General features: G+C 38.7%; 2 protein-coding genes across 2 annotated transcripts; one reads left to right on the plus strand and one right to left on the minus strand.

Moving 5' to 3' along the window:
* Window positions 1–37: 37 nt before the first annotated feature.
* LOC104085507 (DNA-directed RNA polymerases II and V subunit 8A-like) lies at window positions 38–11,053 on the minus strand. The gene is made up of 5 exons (XM_009589560.4): window positions 10,932–11,053; window positions 10,219–10,301; window positions 5,823–5,980; window positions 959–1,053; window positions 38–474 (listed from the first exon to the last, which is right to left on the minus strand). The coding sequence occupies exons 2-5, from the start codon at window positions 10,289–10,291 to the stop codon at window positions 363–365; spliced, it is 438 nt and encodes a 145-aa protein (XP_009587855.1). The 5' UTR covers window positions 10,292–10,301; window positions 10,932–11,053; the 3' UTR covers window positions 38–362.
* Window positions 11,054–13,336: 2,283 nt separating this feature from the next.
* On the plus strand, window positions 13,337–14,614 carry LOC138897258 (uncharacterized). Its single transcript, XM_070183220.1, has 3 exons — window positions 13,337–13,578; window positions 13,676–13,928; window positions 14,021–14,614. The coding sequence occupies exons 1-3, from the start codon at window positions 13,337–13,339 to the stop codon at window positions 14,612–14,614; spliced, it is 1,089 nt and encodes a 362-aa protein (XP_070039321.1).
* Window positions 14,615–24,468: the final 9,854 nt, after the last annotated feature.

Genomic DNA, 24,468 nt, shown 5'->3' on the forward strand with positions numbered 1-24,468 from the left:
TGCATACATGAAAATTTTTCAAACACACACAAGGCTCTGAATAATAACAGCTAATTCATGGACTGCAATTATATTACCAGTTGATAAGAGTTCTAAATATTTCCATCACAGAATACTAGTAGTTGGAAAATATTCTCCCCTTTATGTCACCAGATATAAAGATCATAACTGCACATTAGGTTTCCGCACCTCAACAACATATATAGAGCTCCATTCCTTGGTCTCTATTATCATCTCAGTTACATTCTTTCGATTTCTTGAAACTAAACTCCACGCGAAATTTATCACGTGCCAGTAGCTTAGCTGACAAATGCTCTGTCGCCTTCAAGTTAAAATTGAGTTATTATTACCAATTCTTTAAATCAAACCTTCCTTATGAGAAGGAAAATCTTCTGATCCAGCTCAAATTTAGCTGCAATGGATGGATCTCCCCTCAGCTGCATCAGAAGTCCTCCAAAAGAAACAAAGATGTCTCTGAAAACCCAAAAAAACAGTAAATCCATTGTTACGTTAATAAAATGTTGCTTATCAAAAACCAGTAAATCGATTGGTCCCAACAACCAGAAGATAGACAAATCTCAAACACTAAATTTAGACGTTAAATTGAAATAGATTACACATTAAGCAAAAAAAGTGGACTTCTAGCCCAAAAGTTGAAAACAGAGAAAACCGAGTATAGGAAAGTACATTTATATTCCACAATTAAATGCAATAGAAAAAACTCTTACTGAGAAATAAGTCATAGGAATAAAATAGAAATGGCACTTAGAATCTAATCTTCGCATATGGGAGATCTAAGAAGTCAATCTGAGCCAATTCCATATCAACTCTTGGAAACAAGAAGCAAAAAGCAGATATTGCTAAGGTGTGCACAAATGACAAGGCAAAAACATGTCAGAAATAATAAATTCATGTTCATGGAATTGAATTGAATTTGAGAAAAGTTATCCAAACATACGCTTTAACATGCTTTCCTGAACCTTCCTCCGAGATCCTATATAGCTTCCCATTCATGACATATTCGAACTTGTCAGCAAGTGATTTCTTGTTACCCTGCCATCACGTTGCAATACCATCAAGTTTTATCTGGATTTCTAAGAGTTTGACCACCAGACATAACAAGTATCGGACAGTCAAATGAAAAACGAAGAAAAAGAAAGAAGTTCATACATGCATTTAGCCAGACAATTGCATTAGAGGTTAGCTAGAGGTCTTTCTATACCAAGAAACTGAACTAGAATAGATCGAAGCCCTCCTTTTCCTTCCAATTAGCGAGATTCTATCTCTTACCTAGGATATTGGGGTCAAGCCTAGCAGCTTAAGATATTTAAGTTGCCAAACAGAAGTCTTAATTATCGTTTCAAGTTTGGCCACATCATCTTTTGCATGGAAGTTTACTCAGAGTTTCAATATTTTGTTTGCATGGGTTGAAGCCATGGGAGAATATGTGGCATATTAAAGACTTCCATAGAAGTGTTTTCTTATATACATGTTTCAGAGCAACAAGTACGCCTATGTGAATCCCTATGAGAGCCTCCCTCTATATTTTCTACTGATATACTAACAAACACTAGACCTAAGTAAGGGTTATCATCACGACTAAACTTAACTCCAAGTAGCTGGTATAACCCATATGGATCTGTTGCTTATGTTGTGTACTATTTTTCAACAAGTTTATATGGATTTCCAGACCAGGTGTATTATTAAATTGAACAAAAAATATTTAACTTTAGTACACTGTTTGAGTAAACCAAGTGTAAGCTTCACTGGTGAAGGAAATTATTGATAAGCCTATATATTGAAAACACAAGAGGATGCATAAACTGAAGGAAATTATGGGCTACTCATTGAAAAAAGACAAGGGGTTCTTATGTATTTAGCCTACTTCTGATGCACATAAACATCCAACTATAAAATACATACAGGAGGATGTTCAAGTACACAAGGATGAGAATAACAACAGCTAGGAAACATTCTTTCTGATGTTAGCAGGTACAAGGATCATACTTGCAGACTAGGTTTCCACACCACTCATTCCTAGGTCTCCGTTATTATGTCAATGTGGTATGGTTGTGGATATTGCATGGATCTTTCAAGAAACACCGAAAGATTAGCTACAAAAAATGCATCTACCTGTACCGGATGCTTATACACGCACATCAGATACAAATCCATAGTCGAGTCCATAAAAATATGTAGCAATAAAAGATACAACAACAACAACAACAACAACAACAACAAAAAACCCAGTGTAATCCCACAAGTGGGGTCTGGGGAGGGTTTGTGGAATTTGTACAATGGCGAAGAATGTAAGGCGTAGAATCACATAAATCAAGCAATAGATCTTTTTGGAAATGGCGTGTTGATTGAAAACCCATCTTACAAATTCTTTAGGGTTTGTGGAATTTGTACAATGGCGGAGAATGTAAGGCGGGGAATAAGAGAATGGGCATTGAAAGGGAGCTCCATAGCTATTTGACGACGAGGAAACATGCCAAAGCGAACTTAAAGATAATAAATACCACACATTACAATCATGGCAAAAAGATTCCAAAAAATGACATTTGTCACAAAGGAGACTTGAAAGATCTTGATGTGTTTCCTTATGCATCACAGTTGTCTTAAGTCTTTAAAAAATATTTATATGTTATGAGATTAGGAAGTTAAATGACCACTAGACAGGTTTTCTGGTTTGGCTATAGTGACAATTTTCAAAACTGAAGACTTCGGGCAGTACTATTTACTATGTTGGCTCGACAACCCATAAAGTCAGTTTAAGGAAATCCATAAGCAAACACCAACTGAAAGATGTTAGGTAATTCTGCTAGGTTACCAAATTTATTGTGGTTCCCAGTTAACTGGATTTGACAAAAATAGAGATTGCATAGTACCTTTTAGAAAACAATAAAGCAAAAATCTCGTGAACCCAAAACATTTAATAGAAGATAAATGAGAAAGATTCATTAAAAAATCAAGATATAGAAAGGAGAAAGAAAAACAAGGTTATTTGGGAAAATTTTGATTCCATGGTTTAAGTCTTAGAGATATCAAAGTACGGACAGAAGGTTAGTTCACATAACCATTGGGGCGGCCATGACGTTCCTGTAGTTTTCAAAATTGCTTCATACAAAAGGAACAGAAGTCTTGTAAAGGAATATAAGTAACTCTGATAAGCATGTCCCTCTGCTTCTAGCAAAGTAAATATGAAAGCCACATTCACCATGACGTACCATAACAGGCCAGTTCTCATGCTTGGTGTTAGCTTTTTCAAGCCCCTTGGGGGGGGGGGGGGGGGGAGGATAGCAAGAAGAAGGTTGGAAATCAGCAGGGAGTTTGAGAAAACCAAGGGACGTTGAGGAAAATTAGAAATTCAGACTCAGTAGAAACTAGAAAGTACTCAAATCTGTAGAAGATTTTGAAACCAAAATGTGTGTATGCATACAGGTTTTCGGTCTCTCCAAAATGCAAGAGCTGGAAACTAAAAGGAGAACCACATAAATTTGGTTTTCTCTGTTTCAAATCAAGCCTGACCCAGATTGACATTTCCAGTTCATGTGACTTGTTTCTTTTCATATTCACCAATTGTGTTTTCCAAGCTAGAATCATGTTAACCCCAGTAAAGCTTTCATTTCAGGCAAAGAAACTTCGAAAAAGACCAAATAAATCACAAGGTCATCTTTTATCAATGTTCATGTAAAAAGAGGAGAAAAGGTGAAAAAGATCAAAATAAATCCCGAAGTCATCTTTTATCAGTGTTCATATTTCTCAAAAAAGGAGAGAAGGAGAAAGAAATGGAAAAAGGATAAACATGGATTCATATAGAACTTGTTTGGAATTGAGGCATCATTGTTGTTATTGTTGGAGAAAAAAATGAAAAAGGGGCCTGATTTAGTCTCAGGCGAGTTGACAAAACAGATTAATAATATATGTAATAAATCAACAATTTAACATTAAAATCAAGATTATTTCTACAGAGGTAAGGGAAGAAAAGGGAAATGAAGAGAATAGCAACTGTAAGGGCTCCTTTCTCATTAGCCCATGAGTGAAACTAAAATCATTAGTAAGGTATACCTACTTAGAAGAGGGTTATTTCAGTTCTCTGCAGAACAGTGTGTTCGTGGAAAGTAAAAGGAACGGAGCCATGTATATAAATGTACATCCACTCGATATAACAAATGCTCCAGCGAGGATAATGACATATTGAAGCATAATGAATATACAAATAGCAGAAATCATAAAATTGGAGGCCATCTTACATATAAGAAATGCAAAGCAAATTTTCTTTCTCTAGATGCTCAGAATTTAAAGCATTGCACCATCTATAAATAATCTTATATATGACAGAAACTCTTGCTGCATATGTCATAGTCGTTTCTTATCTATTCTTGCTTTCCTTGATTTTCCCTTCCTCTTTCTTTAAAGCTAATGAAATCCTAAGAACAGAAAAAGAACCAAATAACATTTCGTTACCATCCAAATAGCACTATAGATGGATCCTTCAGTGCCGAATGGCGATAAAATCCAGTTATGGCAATACCAAATGATTACACCTTTATCTGGCAGATACCATTTGTTTGTCCCAGTGTTGTAAATAGCGCTCGCCTTAGCGCTAATAGCGTGAGGCGTAGCGATGCAAGCATCCAACACCTTTTTCTTCTGTTGCGTTGCGTTTTCAAAATAGCGCTCGCCTCTGCCTGTGTAGCGAGAGGCGACTGTAGCGTCGCTTTTTCAAAAAATAAAAGAAAAAGCGCAGGGATTAAAAGAAAAAGACCCGCGATTAGGGTTTTCAGGGATTTCTTTCTTCTTCAAGCTTCAAGCAGCCGAGCAGACTAGCAATTTCTTTCTCCAAGTCGACCCACCCACAGTGATTCTTCTTTCTTCTTCATCTCTTCTGCCATTTTCTTCTTCATCCAAGTCGACTCAGCCAGGTACGCTTCTCTTCTTCTCCTTTGTTCTTCTTCTGCCATTTCTTTTTCTTTCTTCTTTCTTTAGTCTTCTTTCTTCGTTCTCCTTTCTTTCTTTCTTCCTCTCTTCTTTCTTATTTTTGCTCTGTTTTTGATCGAGCAGCACTCAACAGAGAGTAGCATTCAACTCTGTTTTTTATCGAGCAACACTATCTATTGAGTTTTTAATTTTTGAATTGATATATTTATTAATATATTGTTGCTATTGTCGCTTCAAATTTAATATTTTATTTTTTTGTATAAATTGTCGCTTCACATCAAAAAGGCGAGCGCTTCGCTTCTCGCCTCTCACCTCAGTGAAGCGGGCCCTCGTCGCTATTTGTCGCCACACGCTATCTTAAACACTAGTTTGTCCTGCCAATTATCTTAGAATGCAATCAAACAGCCATCACATACTGTATCATAAGGAACCACACCTCTGTGGAGCAAAAATGTGTCCTATGACACATCAAAAGAGACATCAAAAATAAGCTAATATATTCACTAGTTTCTAGATCTAGTTAATAGAAGAGCTATCTAATTGATGAGATTTAATAAACACTTCCAGATAGACAAGGTCACAAAACCAAAATATTTTAAGGGGCTCATTTCTTCAAGAACAGTACATTCCAAAAGCCATTATATAGCAAGTTAGTTTTCTAACGAATATACATATATTTGCATCAAAAGGCACATGATGTTTCTTACTTGATGAAAATAATTCGCCATGGTAAGTTAAACACAAATCCTGGAGACTTCAAGTAACTTCAAGTACCATCTTTAGGATTCTTAATATAAATCACAAAAATTAGAATTATATCAGTTAGGCTAACACTTGCAAATCTACAAGGATAGACATAAATCATTACAGCAAATTACCTGAATGAAATAACCAGTATCTGGCGTCCCGTCCAAGTTCAAAGTAGATGCTAAAACCATCATAAATTTCTCTTTCACACGCATAGGATATATCTCAGTGTTCACATCCAACAGCATGTACATATCAAACTGCTCACTTCGTGCTTCAATACGATTAACTACAAAATGCACAAGATATTCTTGATCACATCATTTGCAAAAACATGTGTTACTGCAGCTTAATAATTCGTGGTGGCAATAATAAACCAAATTTAGTCTATCATATGCCAAAATTCACAGTTTGTCAAGAAACTGCACCAACTCTATTTTATTACTCGATCGCATGTGCAATGAGCAATACACTTATAGGTACTCTAGTGTTCAATGCTCATTGCTCCCAATAGTAATTTGGTCTGTACACAGTCTGATGAACCACCACACAACCACATGCCCTTTCCTATGCCCATTATCGCTCATGAGAAAGACACTAGAAGGTGTAATTATAAAACGAAAAATTGGATCATTTATAGTGGAGACTATCGAAAAGAAGGTCATATAAGACCATATCTTTGTCTCAAAGGTAGCTCTTACTGTAGGACGGATGATGTTATTTACCCAGGAAAAGAAAACCAAGAAAAAAGAAAGACTACGAAGTCCAGCAAACATGGATGTCTAATAGTCTGTTTGGTCAAGCTTCTAAATTCAGCTTATTTTGAGAAGTTTTTTTCACAAAAGTGCTTTTCTCAAAGTACTTTTGGATGTTTGGTCAAGCATTTGTGTTTGGCTAATTAATTCAAAAAGCACTTCTGAGTAGCAATTAGTGTTTGGCCAATCTTTAAAAAATTGCTTCTAAGAGTATTTTTCTCAAAAGTGCTTTTGGCGAGAAGCTACTTTTTTCTGCTTCTCCAAAACAGCTTCTGCTTCTACTCAAAAATATTTTTTTCTTCTAAATGCTTGTCCAAACACCTCAACTTTGAAAAAAAAAAAAAACACTTTAAAAAAAAATATTTTTGGCTTTGGAGAAACTTGGCCAAATAGGCTATAAGAAAGCCATTACAGACGCACAAAATTTATCAAAATTCATCATAGGCATTTCAGGTAAACTACATGAATACTTTTTTTGACATGTCCACGTGACAAGGATAACTTTAAAAACACCACCTTTGTTTCCTTTAACCTTATTCTTTCTCCTAATTGTCGTCAGAATCCTGGGGTGGGCCAAATTACATAACGAAAGCACACTTATTTCAAAGTGTTCATATGGCTCGCACTATAGACGCAATGATAAAGCAACAACACCTGCCTTTTTCTTCACAAGTTCCCCTGTTTCTCGATCGACAACTAAGGGTGCCAAACCATCTAAGCAAAGTTTCATTTGTCTAAGAAGAGAACGAAGACAAGCTCAAGTTATCTGGGATAAGTGGTGTAAGGCCCTGTGAAATTTCGCAAAGGAAAAATAATATTTCGTGGTACCGAATTGGTTTTAAGATGTTTAAGGATTTTAGAAATTCTTCGCGGCGAGCATGCTCGCCGCGACTCGGACGTTTTGGGCTGAACAATGCACCGGAGAGTAAAGGAAAATTTTCGGCAAAAGAAGACGTTTCTACGGCCCACTATGCGGTCGCAGAATCACTTTGCGGACCGCATAATGATCGCAGAGTGAGACAGGCAAGGGCAGGTTGGAGACCAGGTTTGCAGCGCATTATGCGACCGCAGACCAATTCTGCGGTGCATTATGTGACCGCAGAACAGGTCTGCGGGCCGCATAATGGCCGCATACCAGGTCAATCGCGTCCAGTTTTGGAGGCCAAATTATGCGGCCGATATGCGGTCCGCATATCGATTATGCGATCGCAGACCTTGTTCCGGAGCTCCATTTTTGGGTTTTTAAAACCCGACCCTACTTCGTTAAATACACGCTTTGGGCCATTTTTGAGCTAAAATCTGACATTTTAGAGTGAGAGAGAGTGCCCTAGAGTGAGAAGGTGTTCCTCAACAATTGATCTTCAATTCTTGCTCAAATTTTGAAAGATTAAGAAGGAAACTCACTAGGTCTTCATCCTAGAGGTAAGATTCTACACCCTTATCCTCAATTTCGAGAAATGGGTAATTAGCAAGATAATTTTTGGGCATGAGAGTTATTTATTTTACATGCATGTGTTATCAAAGGGCGTAGGAAGATTGTTGAGCTAAAAATGGTAAAGATTGGGTTGTGGGGTGATGGAATCCTCCATAAAAGGGCCTTGAAACCTTAATGCACACCTAGTGTTTGATAAAATGCTCAAATAAGCTAGAACCATGAGCATCTTCCTAATTTTGGTTCAATTTGTTATATTTCTACAGTAGATTGAAGTTGCTAAGAATTCCGGAACATTTTAGAGTTTAAGGAAGCTCGATTGAGGTATGTTGGCTAAACTCTTCACTAAGAATTGAATCTCACGATATTCATGTAAATTATGTAAGTCCCGAGTGGTTCATTATAAAATGGGCTATTCCGTAAGATTGGGTCAAGAGTTATATGTTCAATAAGTATCCTAAATACTTTATTCATGTTATGTTATCAATTGAGGATGTGTTCAAGTATGGGCTGTGCATTAATAATGTTTCGACTTCAAGTCGAGTTCAAACGAAGGCTATTATGCCAAATTTTATGAAATATCTCTATGTACCTTACACTCTTAATTGCTCACATGTGTATTACACACCTTGAATTGAATTGTTGTTGTTGGTAATGATAATGTTGATGTTTGAAAGTGAAAAGGTGAGCATAAAATACTAAATACGGCCAACGTGCCAAGAATGATTATATAATTATGGCCATTAGTGCAAATGAAATGTAAAGAGGTAAAAGAAGTATGAAATGCGATGATTGATATAAAAAGGTTGATGTCTCGAATAAAACAGCCTAGCCGATCGAGTCGTGATCGGACACCATGCTGCACATATGGTGGTGATTGTGCTGGAAATTGTAATTGAAATAGTGATTGTGGTCGATGTCCCTAATGGATAGCCTAGTCGATCGGGTCGTGATCGGGCTCCGTGTTAAAGACGGTGGTATTGATATTGAGAGTAATTGTGGTTGATGTCTCTAATGAGATACCCTAGCCGATCGGGTCGTGATCGGACTCCGTGCTGAGAGTACGGTGGTACTGGTATTGCGAATAGTGGTATTTTGGACAATAATATATCGATACTAAAAATCTCCCAATGTGAGATATGATAATTAATTTGATATCCTAAATTGAGGTTTGATGTTGATTAAGGCTTCCATTGATATTATGATAATCTTGTTTGTATTATTTGTCATTCTATTAAGAGGGTGTTTAGTTATACATACTAGTGCTATTCGACAGTACTAACGTCTCTTTTGCCGGGGGCGCTGCATCTTTAAATGGATGCAGATGGTTCCACAGCAGGAGATATTTATCAGTGATAGCAGTACACCTTCTTCCCAGCTGACTTGGTGAGCCCCACTTCATCCCGGGGTCATGAATCTTTTGTACTTTGTGTATTCTGTTTGAGATATAGCCGGGGCCTTGTTGCCGGCATTATCATTATACTCTTTTTTATCTATAGAGGCTCCGTAGACATAGTGTGGGTTGTATATTGGTGTTGGGGAAGTCAAACTCGTTATGTTGTGTTTGAATTACTATTTTCACTTCAGATTATGAAAAATGTGTGTGAAATTGAGACTTTAAAATGAAGTAACTAATGGTAAGAAATTGGTATTGCAGACATGATCACTTTATTATTTGATTAACGAAAATATATGTTCTCTTTATTCATGAATGAGTTTGGGTAGAAGAAAATCTAATAGGCTTGCTCGGTTGGGTTCACTCGGTTGAGCGCCGGTCGCGCTCCTCGATTTCGGGGCGTGACAAGAGGTCATATCCTAATCATCCCTGGTCTACTGTGAACAAACTATCTTAGTTAATTTCCTTGAACTTATTCTTCAAGTGGTGTAACATGACCATATTATCACTTCCCCTTGAGATAAAAATAAATATGGTCAGAACAAGTATATTATCATGGAATGCAAAGTTAGGACATCATCTAGGGTGATGCATCAATCATTCACATCTTTTTTATGACAGTGGTGTCAGGACTAGCTTGCGCATACCCCGACTATTTCACCGAGTACTTGCTACCTCCCACCAATACAAGTGCCGAATAACTCTGTCCACCAAGGCTTAATCAGATGAGAAGAAATCACCTAATATTTTTTGTCAACTTGAGACCTCATGGTTCTTTACTTATTTCACCACTAGGTCACACCCTTAGAGTGTCATTCACATCTACCGACAGCGTTTCTTCACATAGTGTAAAGTTCATTCAATTAACAATTGAAAAGAACAACTAATACAGAGCATAAGCAAATTGATGAATTACAGCGGGGAAGAATGATAAATTGGCATACCTCTATCGAACTTTTTACCATCCGGATCTTTTTGAGTGACTGTAAATATATCTTCGAATAGTGTTTCAACCATCTTGAAGAACCTGCAAAACGTCGTCACAAATCTTTTTTTAATAACTGAGAAATCCAGGTCGATGGCGCACGGTTCAAAATACAGTGGAGGATTCTCCCACCCCTTTATCCTTCTCCAACAAAGCTAAAATATATAATCTAACCCCTTTGGATTAGCTTAATTGGGTTTTAAAGCACTTTTAAAGTGCTGAATTTAAAGAAAAAGCAGTGCGGAGACTTAAAATAAGCAAATAATATGTTTGGTGAAAAAGTGCCATTAAAATATCCTTAAAACTTTTAATACTAAAATAAATTACTTATCATATTTTAAATCTAAATTGATTTAAGTACTTTTGATTTATTTTAAAGTTATAAATTTATTAGATAAAATTATTTCAATTTATGAGGGATTTTTTTCCCTTATTCTTTCTGTATACTTGACAACTTCCTATTTCAACTTCTATCATTTGCACTTTCTGCAGATTGTCTCATTGCCTGAGGTTGCATAAGTATCACTAGTATTATCTTTGAGTATGTTATAAAAATTACTAGGCTAATTTCGGAGAATATGTGCAGACAGATGAATGAGGAAGTCACGTGACAAAATACCAAATTTGATCAACAAAAATATTTATTGCAATTATAAAGAGAAGAAAGGTTACCTGCTATGGCGGAGAATAAGCAGGAACGAGAGATTGAAGAAGGGAAAGAAATAACGTGGGGTTAGGGCATATGAGGGAAAGGTACTTTAGAATTTATAAAAATATGTGAGGGATAATAAGGTAAATGACTTTGATATACTTGTAGAGCTATAAGCTAATAAGAGCCTTTTCAGCTTATTTACGTGTTTAGTAAAATAATTTTTTATTAATATTTATATCTATATATATCTATATTTATCTATCTATATTATTATAAAAACATGAATAAAATATTAAATTACAAAAATAACCTTTTTAATATTAAGTATAATAACTCACAATAAAAGGATATAATCGGAATTCAAGACATTAGCCTTGTAATCTTATTAGTTTTATGACATAATACTACATGTTAGGAATCCTACATGATTATCTTTAGGAATCCTATTAGTATAATTATTTTCGGGCATAGATATTAGCCTTGTAATCCTATTACTTTTAGGATACACTTCTTAAAAAATTCATATTACTAATTTAATTTGAAAACGTGTTATATTGTCCAAATCCATTTAGAAACAGGAGAGCCTATATTATTATAAAAGCACGAATATAATATTGATAGACCAAAATACCCCTAAAATATTAAACAGAAGAACAATAACCTTTTAATATTAAGCATAATAACTCACAAGAAAAGGACATAATCGGAATTCTAGACATTAGCCTTGTAATCCTATTAGTTTTAGGACATAATATTACACGTTAGGAATCCTACATGATTTCCTTTAGGAATCCTATTAGTATAATTATTTTTCGGCATAGATATTAGCCTTGTAATCCTATTACTTTTAGGATATACTTCTTAAAAAAATTATATTACTAATTTAATTTGAAAACGTGTTATATTGTCCAAATCCATTTAGAAATATGAGAGCTTATATTATTATAAAAGCACGAATATAATATTGATAGACCAAAATACCCCTAAAATATTAAACAGAAGAACTCATAGGGAAAGGACACAGCTGTAATAACTTATTTTTTTGGACTACAATAACTTCTAACTTTAAGAATAGCATCTATATACAGTAATACAGTAGTACTGCATCTCCCTAACGTTCACCTCTCCATCTCCCTAACGTTCACCTGCTACGTACCTGCACCCATCTCCATCGGCGCTCCATTGCTGGCGAGTCACAGGTAAGCCCCCCTCCCCCAAGGCCCTCCCCTCCTCTCTCGTCCCTTCTCTCTTTCTTTTCCCTCTTTCTCTCTCTTGCTCTTCTTTCTCTCTCCTTATTTTTCTTTGTCCTTTCCTTCTGGTGTGACCGGCGCCGGCAGATTTTCCGGCGAATACCAACGACGTCGATTCCCCCTTCGATTTCTTTTCCCCTCTTCTATCTTCCTCTCTTTCCCCCCTCATCTCTCTTCTCTTTCCCCCACGCCTTCCCCCCTCTCTATCTTTCTCCCCTATCTCTATTTCCCCTTCTTTCTTCCCCTCTCTTTCTTCCCTGTTACCCCCTATTTTGCCTCCCCGTTTAACTTTGTTGCCCACTGTAAAGTGGTAGTAGAGGCAGCGGAACCATCATTTTTTTTAGTCTCCTCCTTTTCTTTGTGCAGGTTAATCAGAATAGTGCTTAGGGTTCGCTGCGGCGGAGATTTCAGCAGTTTCACCTAGCGGTAGTGGCGGTACGTGGCGGTAACTGACATCGTCTGGTTCTTCAGTAACACCCCGGCTCCCCGATTATATCCAGGTAGCATTTTTGTGGCCGTTTGGTGGCGGGAGGGAAGCGCACGCGCAAAAGCAACAGAGCATTTCGGCTGACAAGAACAAGGGCAGTGCGGCGGGTTTCTTAGCATCCGGATTACACCAAGTCGAAAGTCCAGGTTATATTAGCGGGAATTGGTACCTCCCGTCTCATGTTTCTCTTTCTCCTGTGGTAGTTTATTTTGTTATCGTAGTAGTTCGTAACTAATCTAGTCATTCTAGTAGTGGGCCTGTAGTTACTATTTGTTTCCTTCGAGCTTGGACCTTTGCTTGATCTGTGTTGGCTTTCTTTCCTTCTAGACTTCCGTAGGTATAGCGGCTGTGGTTTGTAATGACAGTGTAAGGTTATGTCCTCGGGGAAGGAGGGTGGTGGGGCGGGGGGTAAGGCAAGGGGCAGGGGCGGGACGGGGCCCAGAGGGGAAGGGAGCAAGGGTTCCTATAGGTTGAGAATTGGCTCGTGGAATATAGGGACGTTGACGGGTAAATCTATAGAGCTGGTGAAAATTCTCCAAAAGAGGAAGGTCAACATAGCATGTGTTCAGAAGACTAGGTGGGTAGGATCGAAGGGGAGAAATGCGGACGGGTATAAGTTGTGGTACTCCGGAGGCGTGAAGGGCAAGAACGGATAGGTATTTTGGTGGATAGGGAGCTCAGAGAGTCAATGGTAGAGGTTAAACGGATAAATGACAGATTGATGAGGATTAAGTTAGTAGTTGGAGGGAGCACTCTGAATGTCATTAGCGCATACGCGCCGCAAGCGAGTTTGGACGAGCAGGTTAAAAGGCGCTTCTGGGAGGCGTTGGATGAGGTGGTGCGATGTATTCAACCTACAGAGGCTTCGGCTTTGGGGATAGGAACGGAGGAGGAACTTCACTGTTGGATTTTGCTAGAGCTTTTGAGTTGGTGATTGTGAACTCTATTTTTCAGAAGAGGGCAAGGAGCATTTGATTACTTTTCGGAGTATGGTGGCTAAGACTCAGATTGATTATCTCATCCTCAGGAGGTGTGATAAGGGTTTGTGCGAGGATTTTAAGTTGATCCCGAGTGAGAACCTTGTGACACAACATAGGCTCTTAGTGATGGACATCGGTATCTGGTTAAAGAGGAAGAAGAGGTCTGCACGGGGTCAACCGAGGATCATATGGGGAGTTTTGACTAAGGACAATGCGCAGGAGTTGGAGAGGCGGTTAACGGCTATGGGGGCTGGAAGAGCGATGAGGATGCTAGCATTATGTGGACGACAACAACAGAATGTATAAGGGAGGCGGAAAGGGAGGTGTTAGGGATCTCGAAGGGCTACTCTGGCGGGCATAGAGGCGACTGGTGGTGGAATGACGTGGTCTAGGGTAAAGTGGAAGCAAAGAAAGTGGCGTACCTTAAGTTAGTGGAGAGCACCGACGAGGAGCATAGGAGAGCGAACAGAGAAAGATATAAGGAAGCTAGGAGGGAGGCAAAATTAGCGGTCACAGAGGCTAAGACTGCTGCATTTGGTCAGCTGTATGAGGAAATGGGGGCCAAAGGTGGGGACAAGAAGTTATTTCGGCTGGCTAGAGCGGGAGAGAGGAAGGCTCGTGACCTGGATCAAGTTAGGTGCATCAAAAATGAGGAAGGTCGTGTATTGATGGAAGAGGCCCGGATTAAGAAAAGATGCCAGTCGTACTTTCATAAACTGTTGAATGAAGAGGGAGACGGAAACATCGTGTTAGGGGGATTGGGGCACTCGGAGAGTCACCGAGACTTTAGGTACTGTAGGCGTATTAGGGTTGAGGAGGTAGTGAGAGCGATGCGTAAGATGAGTCAGGGCAAAGCAACCGGACCAGACGAGATCCCAGTAGAATTTTGGAGGTATATGGGTAGAGCAGGCTTGGAGTGGTTGACTGGACTGTTTAATATTATTCCCAGAAGAGGATGCCAGATGAGTGGAGGTGGAGAACGATGATTCCGCTATACAAGAACAAAGGTGATATCCAGAATTATAACAACTACAGGGGTATCAAGTTACTGAGTCATACCATAAAAGTTTGGGAGAGAGTGATGGAAGAGAGGATAAGGAGGGTGGTGTTTATATCAGAGAACCAGTTCGGGTTCATGCTGGGTCGTTCTACTACGGAAGCTATCCATATTATTAGGAGGTTGGTGGAACAATACAGAGATAGGAAGAGGGATTTGCACATGGTGTTTATTGACCTAGAGAAGGCGTATGACAAGGTCCCTAGGGATGTTCTTTGGAGATGCCTGGAGGTGAAAGGTGTTCCGGTAGCTTATATAAGGGCGATAAAAGATATGTATGATGGAGCTAAGACTCGGGTTAGGATAGTGGGAGGTGACTCAGAGCCTTTTCCGATGGTTATGGGGTTACACCAAGGATCTGCGCTCAGCCCGTTCTTATTTTCCCTGGCGATGGACACACTGACACGCCCTATTTAAGGGGAGGTGCCTTGGTGTATGCGGTTCGCTAATGATATAGTTCTGATTAAGGAGACGCGAGGCAGCGTTAACGTGAGACTGGAGGAATGGAGGCAGGCCCTAGAATCTAAAGGTTTCAAGTTGAGTAGGACCAAGACGGAATATTTGGAGTGTAAGTTTAGCAACGTTTCAGGGGAAGCGGATGTGGAAGTGAGGCTTGACTCACAAGTCATCCCTAAGAGAGAGAGTTTCAAGTATCTAGGGTCTATTATCCAGGGAGATGGGGAGATCGACGGGGATGTCACGCACTGTATCGGGGTGGGGTGGATGAAATGGAGGTTAGCGTCTGGAGTCCTATGAGACAAGAATGTACCACCGAAACTTAAAGGTAAGTTCTACAGGGCAGTGGTTAGACCGGCCATGTTGTATGTGGTTGAGTGTTGGCCAGTCAAGATTTCACATATCCAGAAGATGAAAGTAGCAGAAATGAGGATGTTGAGATGGATGTGCGGGCACACTTGGATGGATAAGATTAGGAATGAGGTCATCCGGAAGAGGGTGGGTGTGGCTCCCGTGGATGACAAGATACGTGAAGCGAGACTTAGGTGGTTCAGGCACTTGCGGAGGAGGAGCCCAGATGCTCCGGTCAGGAGGTGTGAGCGTTTGGTTCTGGCAGTTACGAGAAGAGGTAGATGGCGGCCTAAGAAGTACTGGAGTGAGGTGATTAGGCAGGACATGGTGCATCTTCAAATTTTTGAGGACATGGCCTTTGATAGAAAGGTGTGGAGGTCGAGCATTAGGGTTGTAGGTTAGAGGGTAGTCGAATGTTTCTCCTCGCTGCACCAGCTAGTCTGATAGTGTTTTGTCTAGGACTGCTAGCGATTTTTGTTGTGTTTCATAATTTATTTTTTTATTTTTAATTTTTATTTTTATTATTATTATTATTATTATTATTATTATTATTATTTTGTTATAGTTGTTGTTGTCTTTCACATTTTGGCCTTTCCATTTATTTGCTGTATTTTACGATGCTGATACTATTTTTCTGGTTTCTGTTGTGGTTACGGATCTATTGTCTCTGAGCTGAGGGTCTCCCGGAAACAACCTCTCTATGCCTCCGGGGTAGGGTAAGGTCTGCATATATTTTACCCTCACCAGACTCCACTAGTGGAATTCTACTGGGTGGTTGTTGTTGTTGTACAATAACTTTTATATTAATTTTTTAAATATTTAAGATTTTAAAATTAATGCAATCTTGTCTATTGAATTCTTATTAAAAATATATAGGAAGGTTTAATAAAATCAATTTCATAAGAATCCTCCATATTGGTAATACATTACCACTTTATGATATTCAATACAAAAAAAAAGTAATGTTAAATGGACTGCATAAAGCATTGAAATTGAGAAGAAAAAAAATCCCACGATAATATATTATTATATTATATTTGAATTGCTTTCCTACTCAAATAATTTTTTTATTATTAATTTTTTGTGTAATACAGAAAAATATACCAAGTTATTAAAGAACAACTAAGAAATATTTTAAGAATATAAATGTGTGATAAAAGAAAGAAAAATATTGGTAAAAGCCAATACCACTAATGATTTTACAAACATAAAGATCTAAAAATGAAATGTCATCGATCTTTTTACTCTTTGAAAATAAAATTTATGGTGGATAAAATTATAATCATAGTTAAATATTCAAACATGAGATGAACTAATATTAAAAATCTAAATCAACAGAAAATAAATTATATTTTATGTTAAAACTAAATAATTAAATCTTTCAATTAATTATTTAGCAAGAAAATCCAATTAAATTATTTTTTAAATTCATCATATGAGTAAAGTTATTTTTCAAATTGAAAAAATATAATATTAAGAAGGCCATACAAGTGTTTGAGGAAGCACAATCAAAGCTAAATCCTGAACAAGATTAAGCTTTCAAGACTATATTATAAAAAATTGATCCTGGTATAGCGGGATTATCTTTTGTAGATGCCTCCGGCGGAATCGAAATAATATTCCTATGTCATGCATTACTTGTAAATGTCATATCAAGAGGCATGATATTGTTAGCAATAAGAACAAGTGGTGTACAAACAACGAATTTATTATGATGACGTACAACTCACTTTAGATTTGATATACCTCAAATGAAAAATATTCAAATGACAAGAAATGTAAAAGTAAGAAAAGATCCAACATTCAGTGACTTCTTGCTTCGTGTTGGAAACGAAGAAGAGCATCCAATAAAAGATGATTTGGTTCTTCTACAACACGTGGTTATCAACTCCAATGGTAATAGTAGTACATTTAATAAGGAAAATATTTTCATCATTAGATTAAAACACAATTTTTGCAAATTACACGATAGAAATTAAAGAGCTATCTTAACTAGTAGAAATGAATATGTTGATCAACTAAATAAAAAGTTGATTGCTAAGTTTTATGGTAAAAACAAAATATTTTTCAGTTTTGACTCAATAGAAGATGATACCAACAAATACTACCAAGAAGAATACTTAAATACTTTAATACCAATTGGTCTTCTACCGTACATGTTTGTTGTCAAGTTAATTATTTCTTACGTATGTTAGTGTCACCATATATATATATATATATATATATATATATATATATATATATATATATATATATATATATATATATATATATAAAGTTAAAATTGATCTTCCATTGCATATAGGTTTATTGTCATGACCCAAAACTTAGCCCGTCGTGATGGCGCCTAACATGGTACTAGGCAAGCCGACACCTCAAAACATGTCCAACACTTTTAAATGAAAACAAAAATGAACTAAAACAGGTTTAATAATTAAAGATTTCATAAACGGGATAAAAGGTCAAGACTCAACTCAAAAATTCTCAAAAACCAGGGTGTCACTGAGTACATTAGCGTCTATACAACACAAGTCTGAAAACACTATCTATGAAAATCTGAAACTAAATACATAAAGCTAAAAGATAGGGAGGGAGAGTCAAGGTCTGAGGACGCCGGGCAACTACCTCGAAATCTCCGAATGAATAAGCTGCTCAAATAATCAGCACCCACCATGTCCGGAAATACCTGGATCTGCACACGAAGTGCAGGGTATAGCGTGAGTACAACCAACTCAGTAAGTAACAAGACTAACTATTGGACTGAAAGTAGTGACGAGCTTCACAGTACAATTCAATTACAGAATTTCAGTACAGGAAAGTAGGCATGCTTCCAAGTTCGACAGTTAAAGCCAAAATCGTTAAATCATGTCAAGTTCAATTGAAACAGGATATTGCACATCTCAGTAACTACATGACATATATATACACACGCACACCAACTGATGTACAGATAGTAATGAAATCGTGTGCATACTCTCAGAGTATCAGTCACTCAGTCCTCCCATTCACTCCAACCTCACAATCACTCATTCCTCACAGTTACTCCATCCTCACAATCGCTCGGCACTCGCGCTCAATAGGTACCTGTGCCTACTGTGGATGTGTAGACTCCGGAGGGACAATTTCCGCCCAAGCGCTATAATAAGCCAATCATGGCATGAATCAAATAAACATGCTACGACGTGCAACCCGCTCCCATATATATTCTCAGAATCAGGCCCTCAGCCTCACTCAGTCATAGATCTCTCCAGTCTCTCGGGCTCTCAAGAATCATGATAATCGTCCCAAGCAATGATGATATAATGTATCAATAAAGGACAACATAGACTAAGACATAATATGCAAGTAAAAACTGTGGCTGAGTATAAAATGATAATTTAACAGATAATTCAACATGTAACATGACCTATGTGGGTCCCTACAGTATCAACACATAGCCTAAGCATGATTTTCTAACATAACAACAGCTCAATTTCTCTAACACATGGTGGAAATAGAGGTAACGACAAGATTAATCAACTATATGGTTCCATGGATTCAACTAAGTCATAATTCTTACGGTGCACGCCCACATGCCTGTCACCTAACGTGTGCATCACTTCACCACCAATCACATAACACGTAATTCAGGGTTTCATACCCTCAGAACAAAATTTAGAAGTGTTACTTACCTTAAACTATGCGAAACTATACTCCAACAAGCCATTGCCTCGTGAAACGGCCTCCGAATGCCTCGAATCTAGCCACAAATAGTTTGATACAATCAACACGAGCTAAAGGAATTAATTCCATAAGAAAATACTATGTTCTTAATCAAAAGTCAAAAAGTCAACTCAAAAGTCGGTCCCTGGGCCCACGTCTCGAAATGCGATAAAAGTCACAAAATCCAGAAGCCCATTCAACTACGAGTCCAACCATACCAAATTTACCAAAATCAGACACCAAATCATCACTCAAATCCCCCATTTAAACTCTCCAAATCCATAGCCTAAAAGTCCCAAAATTACACCTCAAAACTACACAATCTAGGTGGGAAATTCAATGGGGAAACATAATTATTGAATAAAAATAACCACAAGTGACTTACCTCAAGAATCCCTTCGAAATCCATCTCAAAACTCGCCCTAATCCGAGTTTGCAAAGTCAAGAAATGATAAAACCCTCGGAAACCAACGTTTATATTCTGTCCAGGCTTTCTCGCACCTGCGACAACTTACCCGCACCTGCGACTTTGCGGAAGCGACAACTCTCCTGCTTCTGCAGAAATTCACCGGGGACAGACCTTCGCACCTGCGGAAACATTCTCCGCTTCTACGCACACGCAGGTGCGACTTACTTCTGCTCCTGCGCTTCCCCCTCGCTTCTGCGCTCAACCTCACCGCATCTGTGACCACGTAGGTGCAGTTAAACCTTCACACCTGCGACCACTGCACTCCCTCCTCCTGGCTGCATCTGCGCTTCCTAGCTCGCACCTATGATCAAAGCTCCGCAGGTGAGATTGCACCAGAAGACTCCCAGCTTCAGCAACCCTTTAACTCCAAACCTTGATCCGTTAACCACCCGAACTCCCCCCGAGGCCCCCGGGACCTCGACCAAATATATCAAAAAGTCCTAAAACACGATACGAACTTAGTCGAGCCTTCAAATCACATCAAACCACAATAAAACCATGGATCGCGCATCGATTCAAGCAAAATGAACCTCCAACTTCTACATTCGACGCTGAAACCTATCAAATCAAGTCCGTAAATTTTGCACACAAGTCACAATTGACACCATGGACCTATTACAACTCCCGGAACCCCAATCTGAGCCCGGTAACCAGAAAGTCCACTCTCGGTCTATCACGCCCCAAAATCGAGGAGTGCGACCGACGCTCAACCGAGTGAACCCGACCGAGCAAGCCTGTTATATTTTATTCTACCCAAACTCATCCACGAATGGAGATAATACATGTTTTCATTAATTAGGCAAAAAGGTGTTCATGTCTACAATACCCATTCATTACCAATAGTTTCATCATTTATTTTAAAGTCTCAAATGGACAAATAATACAACCACAATATAACATATTTTGACTTTCCCAACACCAATACACAACCCACACCATGTCTACAGGGCCTCTATGGATAAAGAAAAGTACAATGATACTGCCAGCAATAAAGCCCCGACTATACCTCAAAAGTGACCACAATATAAACATAAGGTACAATACATGACCCCGGAATGAAATGGGGCTCACCGAGTCTGTTGAGAAAATGATGATGTACCACTAACTACGATCAACATTGTTTGCTATGTAACCATCTGCATCCATTTAAAGATGCAGAGCCCCCGGCAAAAAGGACGTTAGTACCGTCGAATAGTACTAGTATGTAAAGCTAAAATACCATTTCAATAGAATGGACAATAATACAAGGAGGAAACAGTTATGAGTTCAATAAGAGCTTAAAGAAAAATACTAAAACATCAAGTAAGGATCACATAAGTTCTCAAGTTAATTTCCATCTTATTAGGTTGGGTAATCTTTAGTGCCATATGCCATAATTCACAATACCACCGTGTTCTTACACGGAGTCCGATCTCGACCCGACCGGCTAGGTCATCTCATTTGAGACATCAACCCTATCTACAATTTCAATTATCATTTCCATCACAGTGCCACAATCCACAATACCACCGTGTTCTTACACGGAGTCCGATCTCGACCCGATCGGCTAGGTCATCTCATTTGAGACATCAACCATATCCACAATCTCAATTATCATTTCCAGCATAGTGCCACAATCCACAGTTTCATCCACAATACCACCGTGTTCTTACACGGAGTCCGATCTCGGCCCGATCGGCTAAGCCATCTCACTTGAGACATCAACCATTTTCATAATTTAATCCACAATACCACCGTGTTCTTACACGGTGTCCGATCTCGGCCAGATCGGCTAGGCCATCTCACTTGAGACATCAACCATTTTCTGTCAATCATTTCACATCGTACTTCTTTCATATACTTTCAATTCATTGGCACTAGTGATTTCAATTACAAAATCATTCTTGGCACTTGGCTGTATTTCATAATTTTAGTCCCCTTTTCCATATTTAAATATCATTATCATAATCATTATCAACACAATAAGGCTTCCCATTCAAGACAGTAAGTTCACATAACACAACAATTTGGGAATCTTAGTCACACAGAGGCTTTTCATACAATTTGGCATATCAACCTTTATTTCGATCTTGACATGAAATCATGACATTTCTAACACATATTACACATTTTGAACATATCCTCAAATGGCAAGATGACATGATAAAACCATTTAGAATAAATATTGAACATATATCCTTCGACACAACCATATTACAAATAGCCAATTCAATAATGATCAAGGTCTTACTTCAATTACATGAACACCGTGGAATTCGATTCTAAGAAGAAGGGGGTTTAGCCATACATACCTCAATCCTTATCTTAATGATACTACAACGATCTACTATACTAAGCAACTTCAATCTACAATGACAACATCCAATGGAACCAATATTAGTAACAAATTCCATAGTTTAGGCCATTTATGCATTTTATCAAATACCTAGTAGGCATGAATCTCTACATCTCTTACCCATAAAATTAGTTCATCCAATTCTACCATTTACCAATAATTTATCCCACCATCATTCTTGAACAATCCATAACTCCATACATCACATACATGACCATCCATCCACCCTCAACTAACAAAATTCCATCAAATAATCACCTTTCAATCTCTACAATGGTTATGTATTTAAATTGGAAATTTATGGCTTTTAATCACCATACCATAAGTTCCAATATTTAATTCATACTCATATTCTCATAATATATCCATACATGTAAGTCTAAGGGTGTAGGATTACCTTTTGGAAGAAATCTTGCAAAACCCTCCTTTGAGTTCTTGAAGAAATTTCTTGAAGATCTATGTATTTTATGGAGGATTGGGTTAGTGTTAGGGTGGAATTGATGGGATGAAATACCAAATTAGTAGGGATTACTCACCTTGAAGATGGGGGGAGTTGGAGGTCTTGAGAGAGTGGAGGAAAACCCCAAAGTTCGGTCAAGAAAAATGGGGTAAAATGAGCCCCGAATGAGTATATAGCATTTTGGGCATCATAGGCAGCGTGGGGCGCTACCTGTGGCCCAATTTCCAGAACCTCAAAAATCCCAGCGCCAGGGCTAGCGCCCCACGCTACCCTGGGCGCTGGCGATGGGAAATCTTTTCTATTTCACCCGAAAATGGGTATAACTCTCTCATACGATGTCCGAATTCAACGATTCATTTTGCTATGGTTCCGTAATTTCAATACGGATCTAATGCTTCAATCAAAACTCAATTTGGATATCGTTTGCTTAATGTGATACCACATATACTCGAAGGAACAACGTCGTTGAAACACTTTTGATGTCAAAATAATGCGGTTCCACCCCATAGACCTCCTTTGATACTCGAATACGTTATTCCTGAATACCGTTGTCGCACTTTAAAATATTAAATCATTAGGAAATTTTAACGGGGCCTTACAAGGTCAAACTCCTAAATTTCCAACTTTCGCCATTTTAAACCTAATTCAACTACGGACCTCCAAATCATAATCCGAACACACTCCTAAGTCCAAAATCACCCAACGGAGTTAACGGAACCATCAAAACTCCATTCCGGAGTCGTTTACACATAAGTCAACATCTAGTCAACCTTTTCAACTTAAGCTTCCAACCTTGAGACTATGTGTCTCGTCTCATTTCAAAACCTCTCCGGACCCGAACCAACTACCTCGGCAAGTCACAAAGAAACTAATAGGCATAAAATGAGCAGTAAATGGGGGAACGAGGCTACAACTCCCAAAATGACCGGCCGGGTCGTTACATCCTCCCATTCTTAAACGAACATTCATCTTCAAACGGGTTTAGAAACGTACCTGGAGTCTCAAATAGGCATGGATATCTGCTTTGCATCTCCTACTCGGTCTCCCAAGTAGCCTCCTCAACTGGATGACCTCTCAACTGCACATTCACTGAAGCTATATCCTTGGACCTCAACTTTCAAACCTGTTGAACCAAAATGGCCACCGACTCCACATCATAAGTCAAATCACCGTCCAACTGAACCGTGCTGAAATCCAAAACATGAGACGGGTTGCCAACATACTTTTGGAGAATAGATATATGAAATACTGGATGAAAACTCGACAAACTAGGTGGCAAGGCAAGCTTGTAAGCTAGCTCTCCAATCCTCTAAAGCATCTCAAACGACCCAATATATCGAGGGCTCAACTTGCCCTTCTTCTCGAACTTCATAACACCCTTCACAGGTGAAACCTTGAGCAGTACCTTCTCCCCAACCATGTAAGCAACATCGCGAACTTTCCAATCGGCGTAACTCTTCTGTCTAGACTGCGCCGTGTGAAGCCGATCCTGAATCAATTTTACCTTATCCAAAGCATCCTGAACCAAGTCAGTACCCAATAGCCTAGCCTCCCCCAGCTCAAACCAACCTACCGGAGATCGACACCATCTCCTATAAAATACTCATACGGAGCCATCTAAATGCTCGACTGGTAGCTGTTGTTGTAGGCAAACTCCGCGAGCGGCACAAACTGATCCCAAGAACCCCCAAAATCTATGACACAAGCGCGTAGAATATCCTCCAATATTTGAATAGTGCGCTCAGGCTGTCTGTCCGTTTGAGGGTGAAATGTTGTGCTCAACTTAACCTGGGTGCCCAACTCTCGCTGCACGACTCTCCAAAATTACGATGTAAATTGCGTTCCCCGATCTAAAATGATGGACACCGGCACACAGTGAAGGCGAACAATCTCGCGGATGTAAATCTTAGCCAACTGCTCTGAAGAATAAGTATTCCTAACTGGAATGAAGTGCGCGGACTTGGTCAGCCGATTCACAATCACCCAAATAGCATCAAACTTCCTCGAAGT

The sequence above is a fragment of the Nicotiana tomentosiformis genome, chromosome 8 (assembly GCF_000390325.3).
Source record: "Nicotiana tomentosiformis chromosome 8, ASM39032v3, whole genome shotgun sequence".
Lineage (NCBI taxonomy): Eukaryota > Viridiplantae > Streptophyta > Magnoliopsida > Solanales > Solanaceae > Nicotiana > Nicotiana tomentosiformis.

Excerpts from the sequence above, each read along its gene's own strand:
- LOC104085507 (XM_009589560.4), bottom strand. The coding sequence starts at position 10,291 with ATGGTTGAAACACTATTCGAAGATATATTTACAGTCACTCAAAAAGAT. Across the intron at positions 1,054-5,822 it reads ATACTGGTTATTTCATTCAG|GGTAACAAGAAATCACTTGC; the intron begins GTAATTTGCTGT and ends ACGTGATGGCAG. Across the intron at positions 475-958 it reads TCAGGAAAGCATGTTAAAGC|AGACATCTTTGTTTCTTTTG; the intron begins GTATGTTTGGAT and ends TTGGGTTTTCAG.
- LOC138897258 (XM_070183220.1), top strand. The coding sequence starts at position 13,337 with ATGGTAGAGGTTAAACGGATAAATGACAGATTGATGAGGATTAAGTTA. Across the intron at positions 13,579-13,675 it reads TTGCTAGAGCTTTTGAGTTG|GAGGTGTGATAAGGGTTTGT; the intron begins GTGATTGTGAAC and ends TCTCATCCTCAG. Across the intron at positions 13,929-14,020 it reads GTGGACGACAACAACAGAAT|GGTAAAGTGGAAGCAAAGAA; the intron begins GTATAAGGGAGG and ends GACGTGGTCTAG.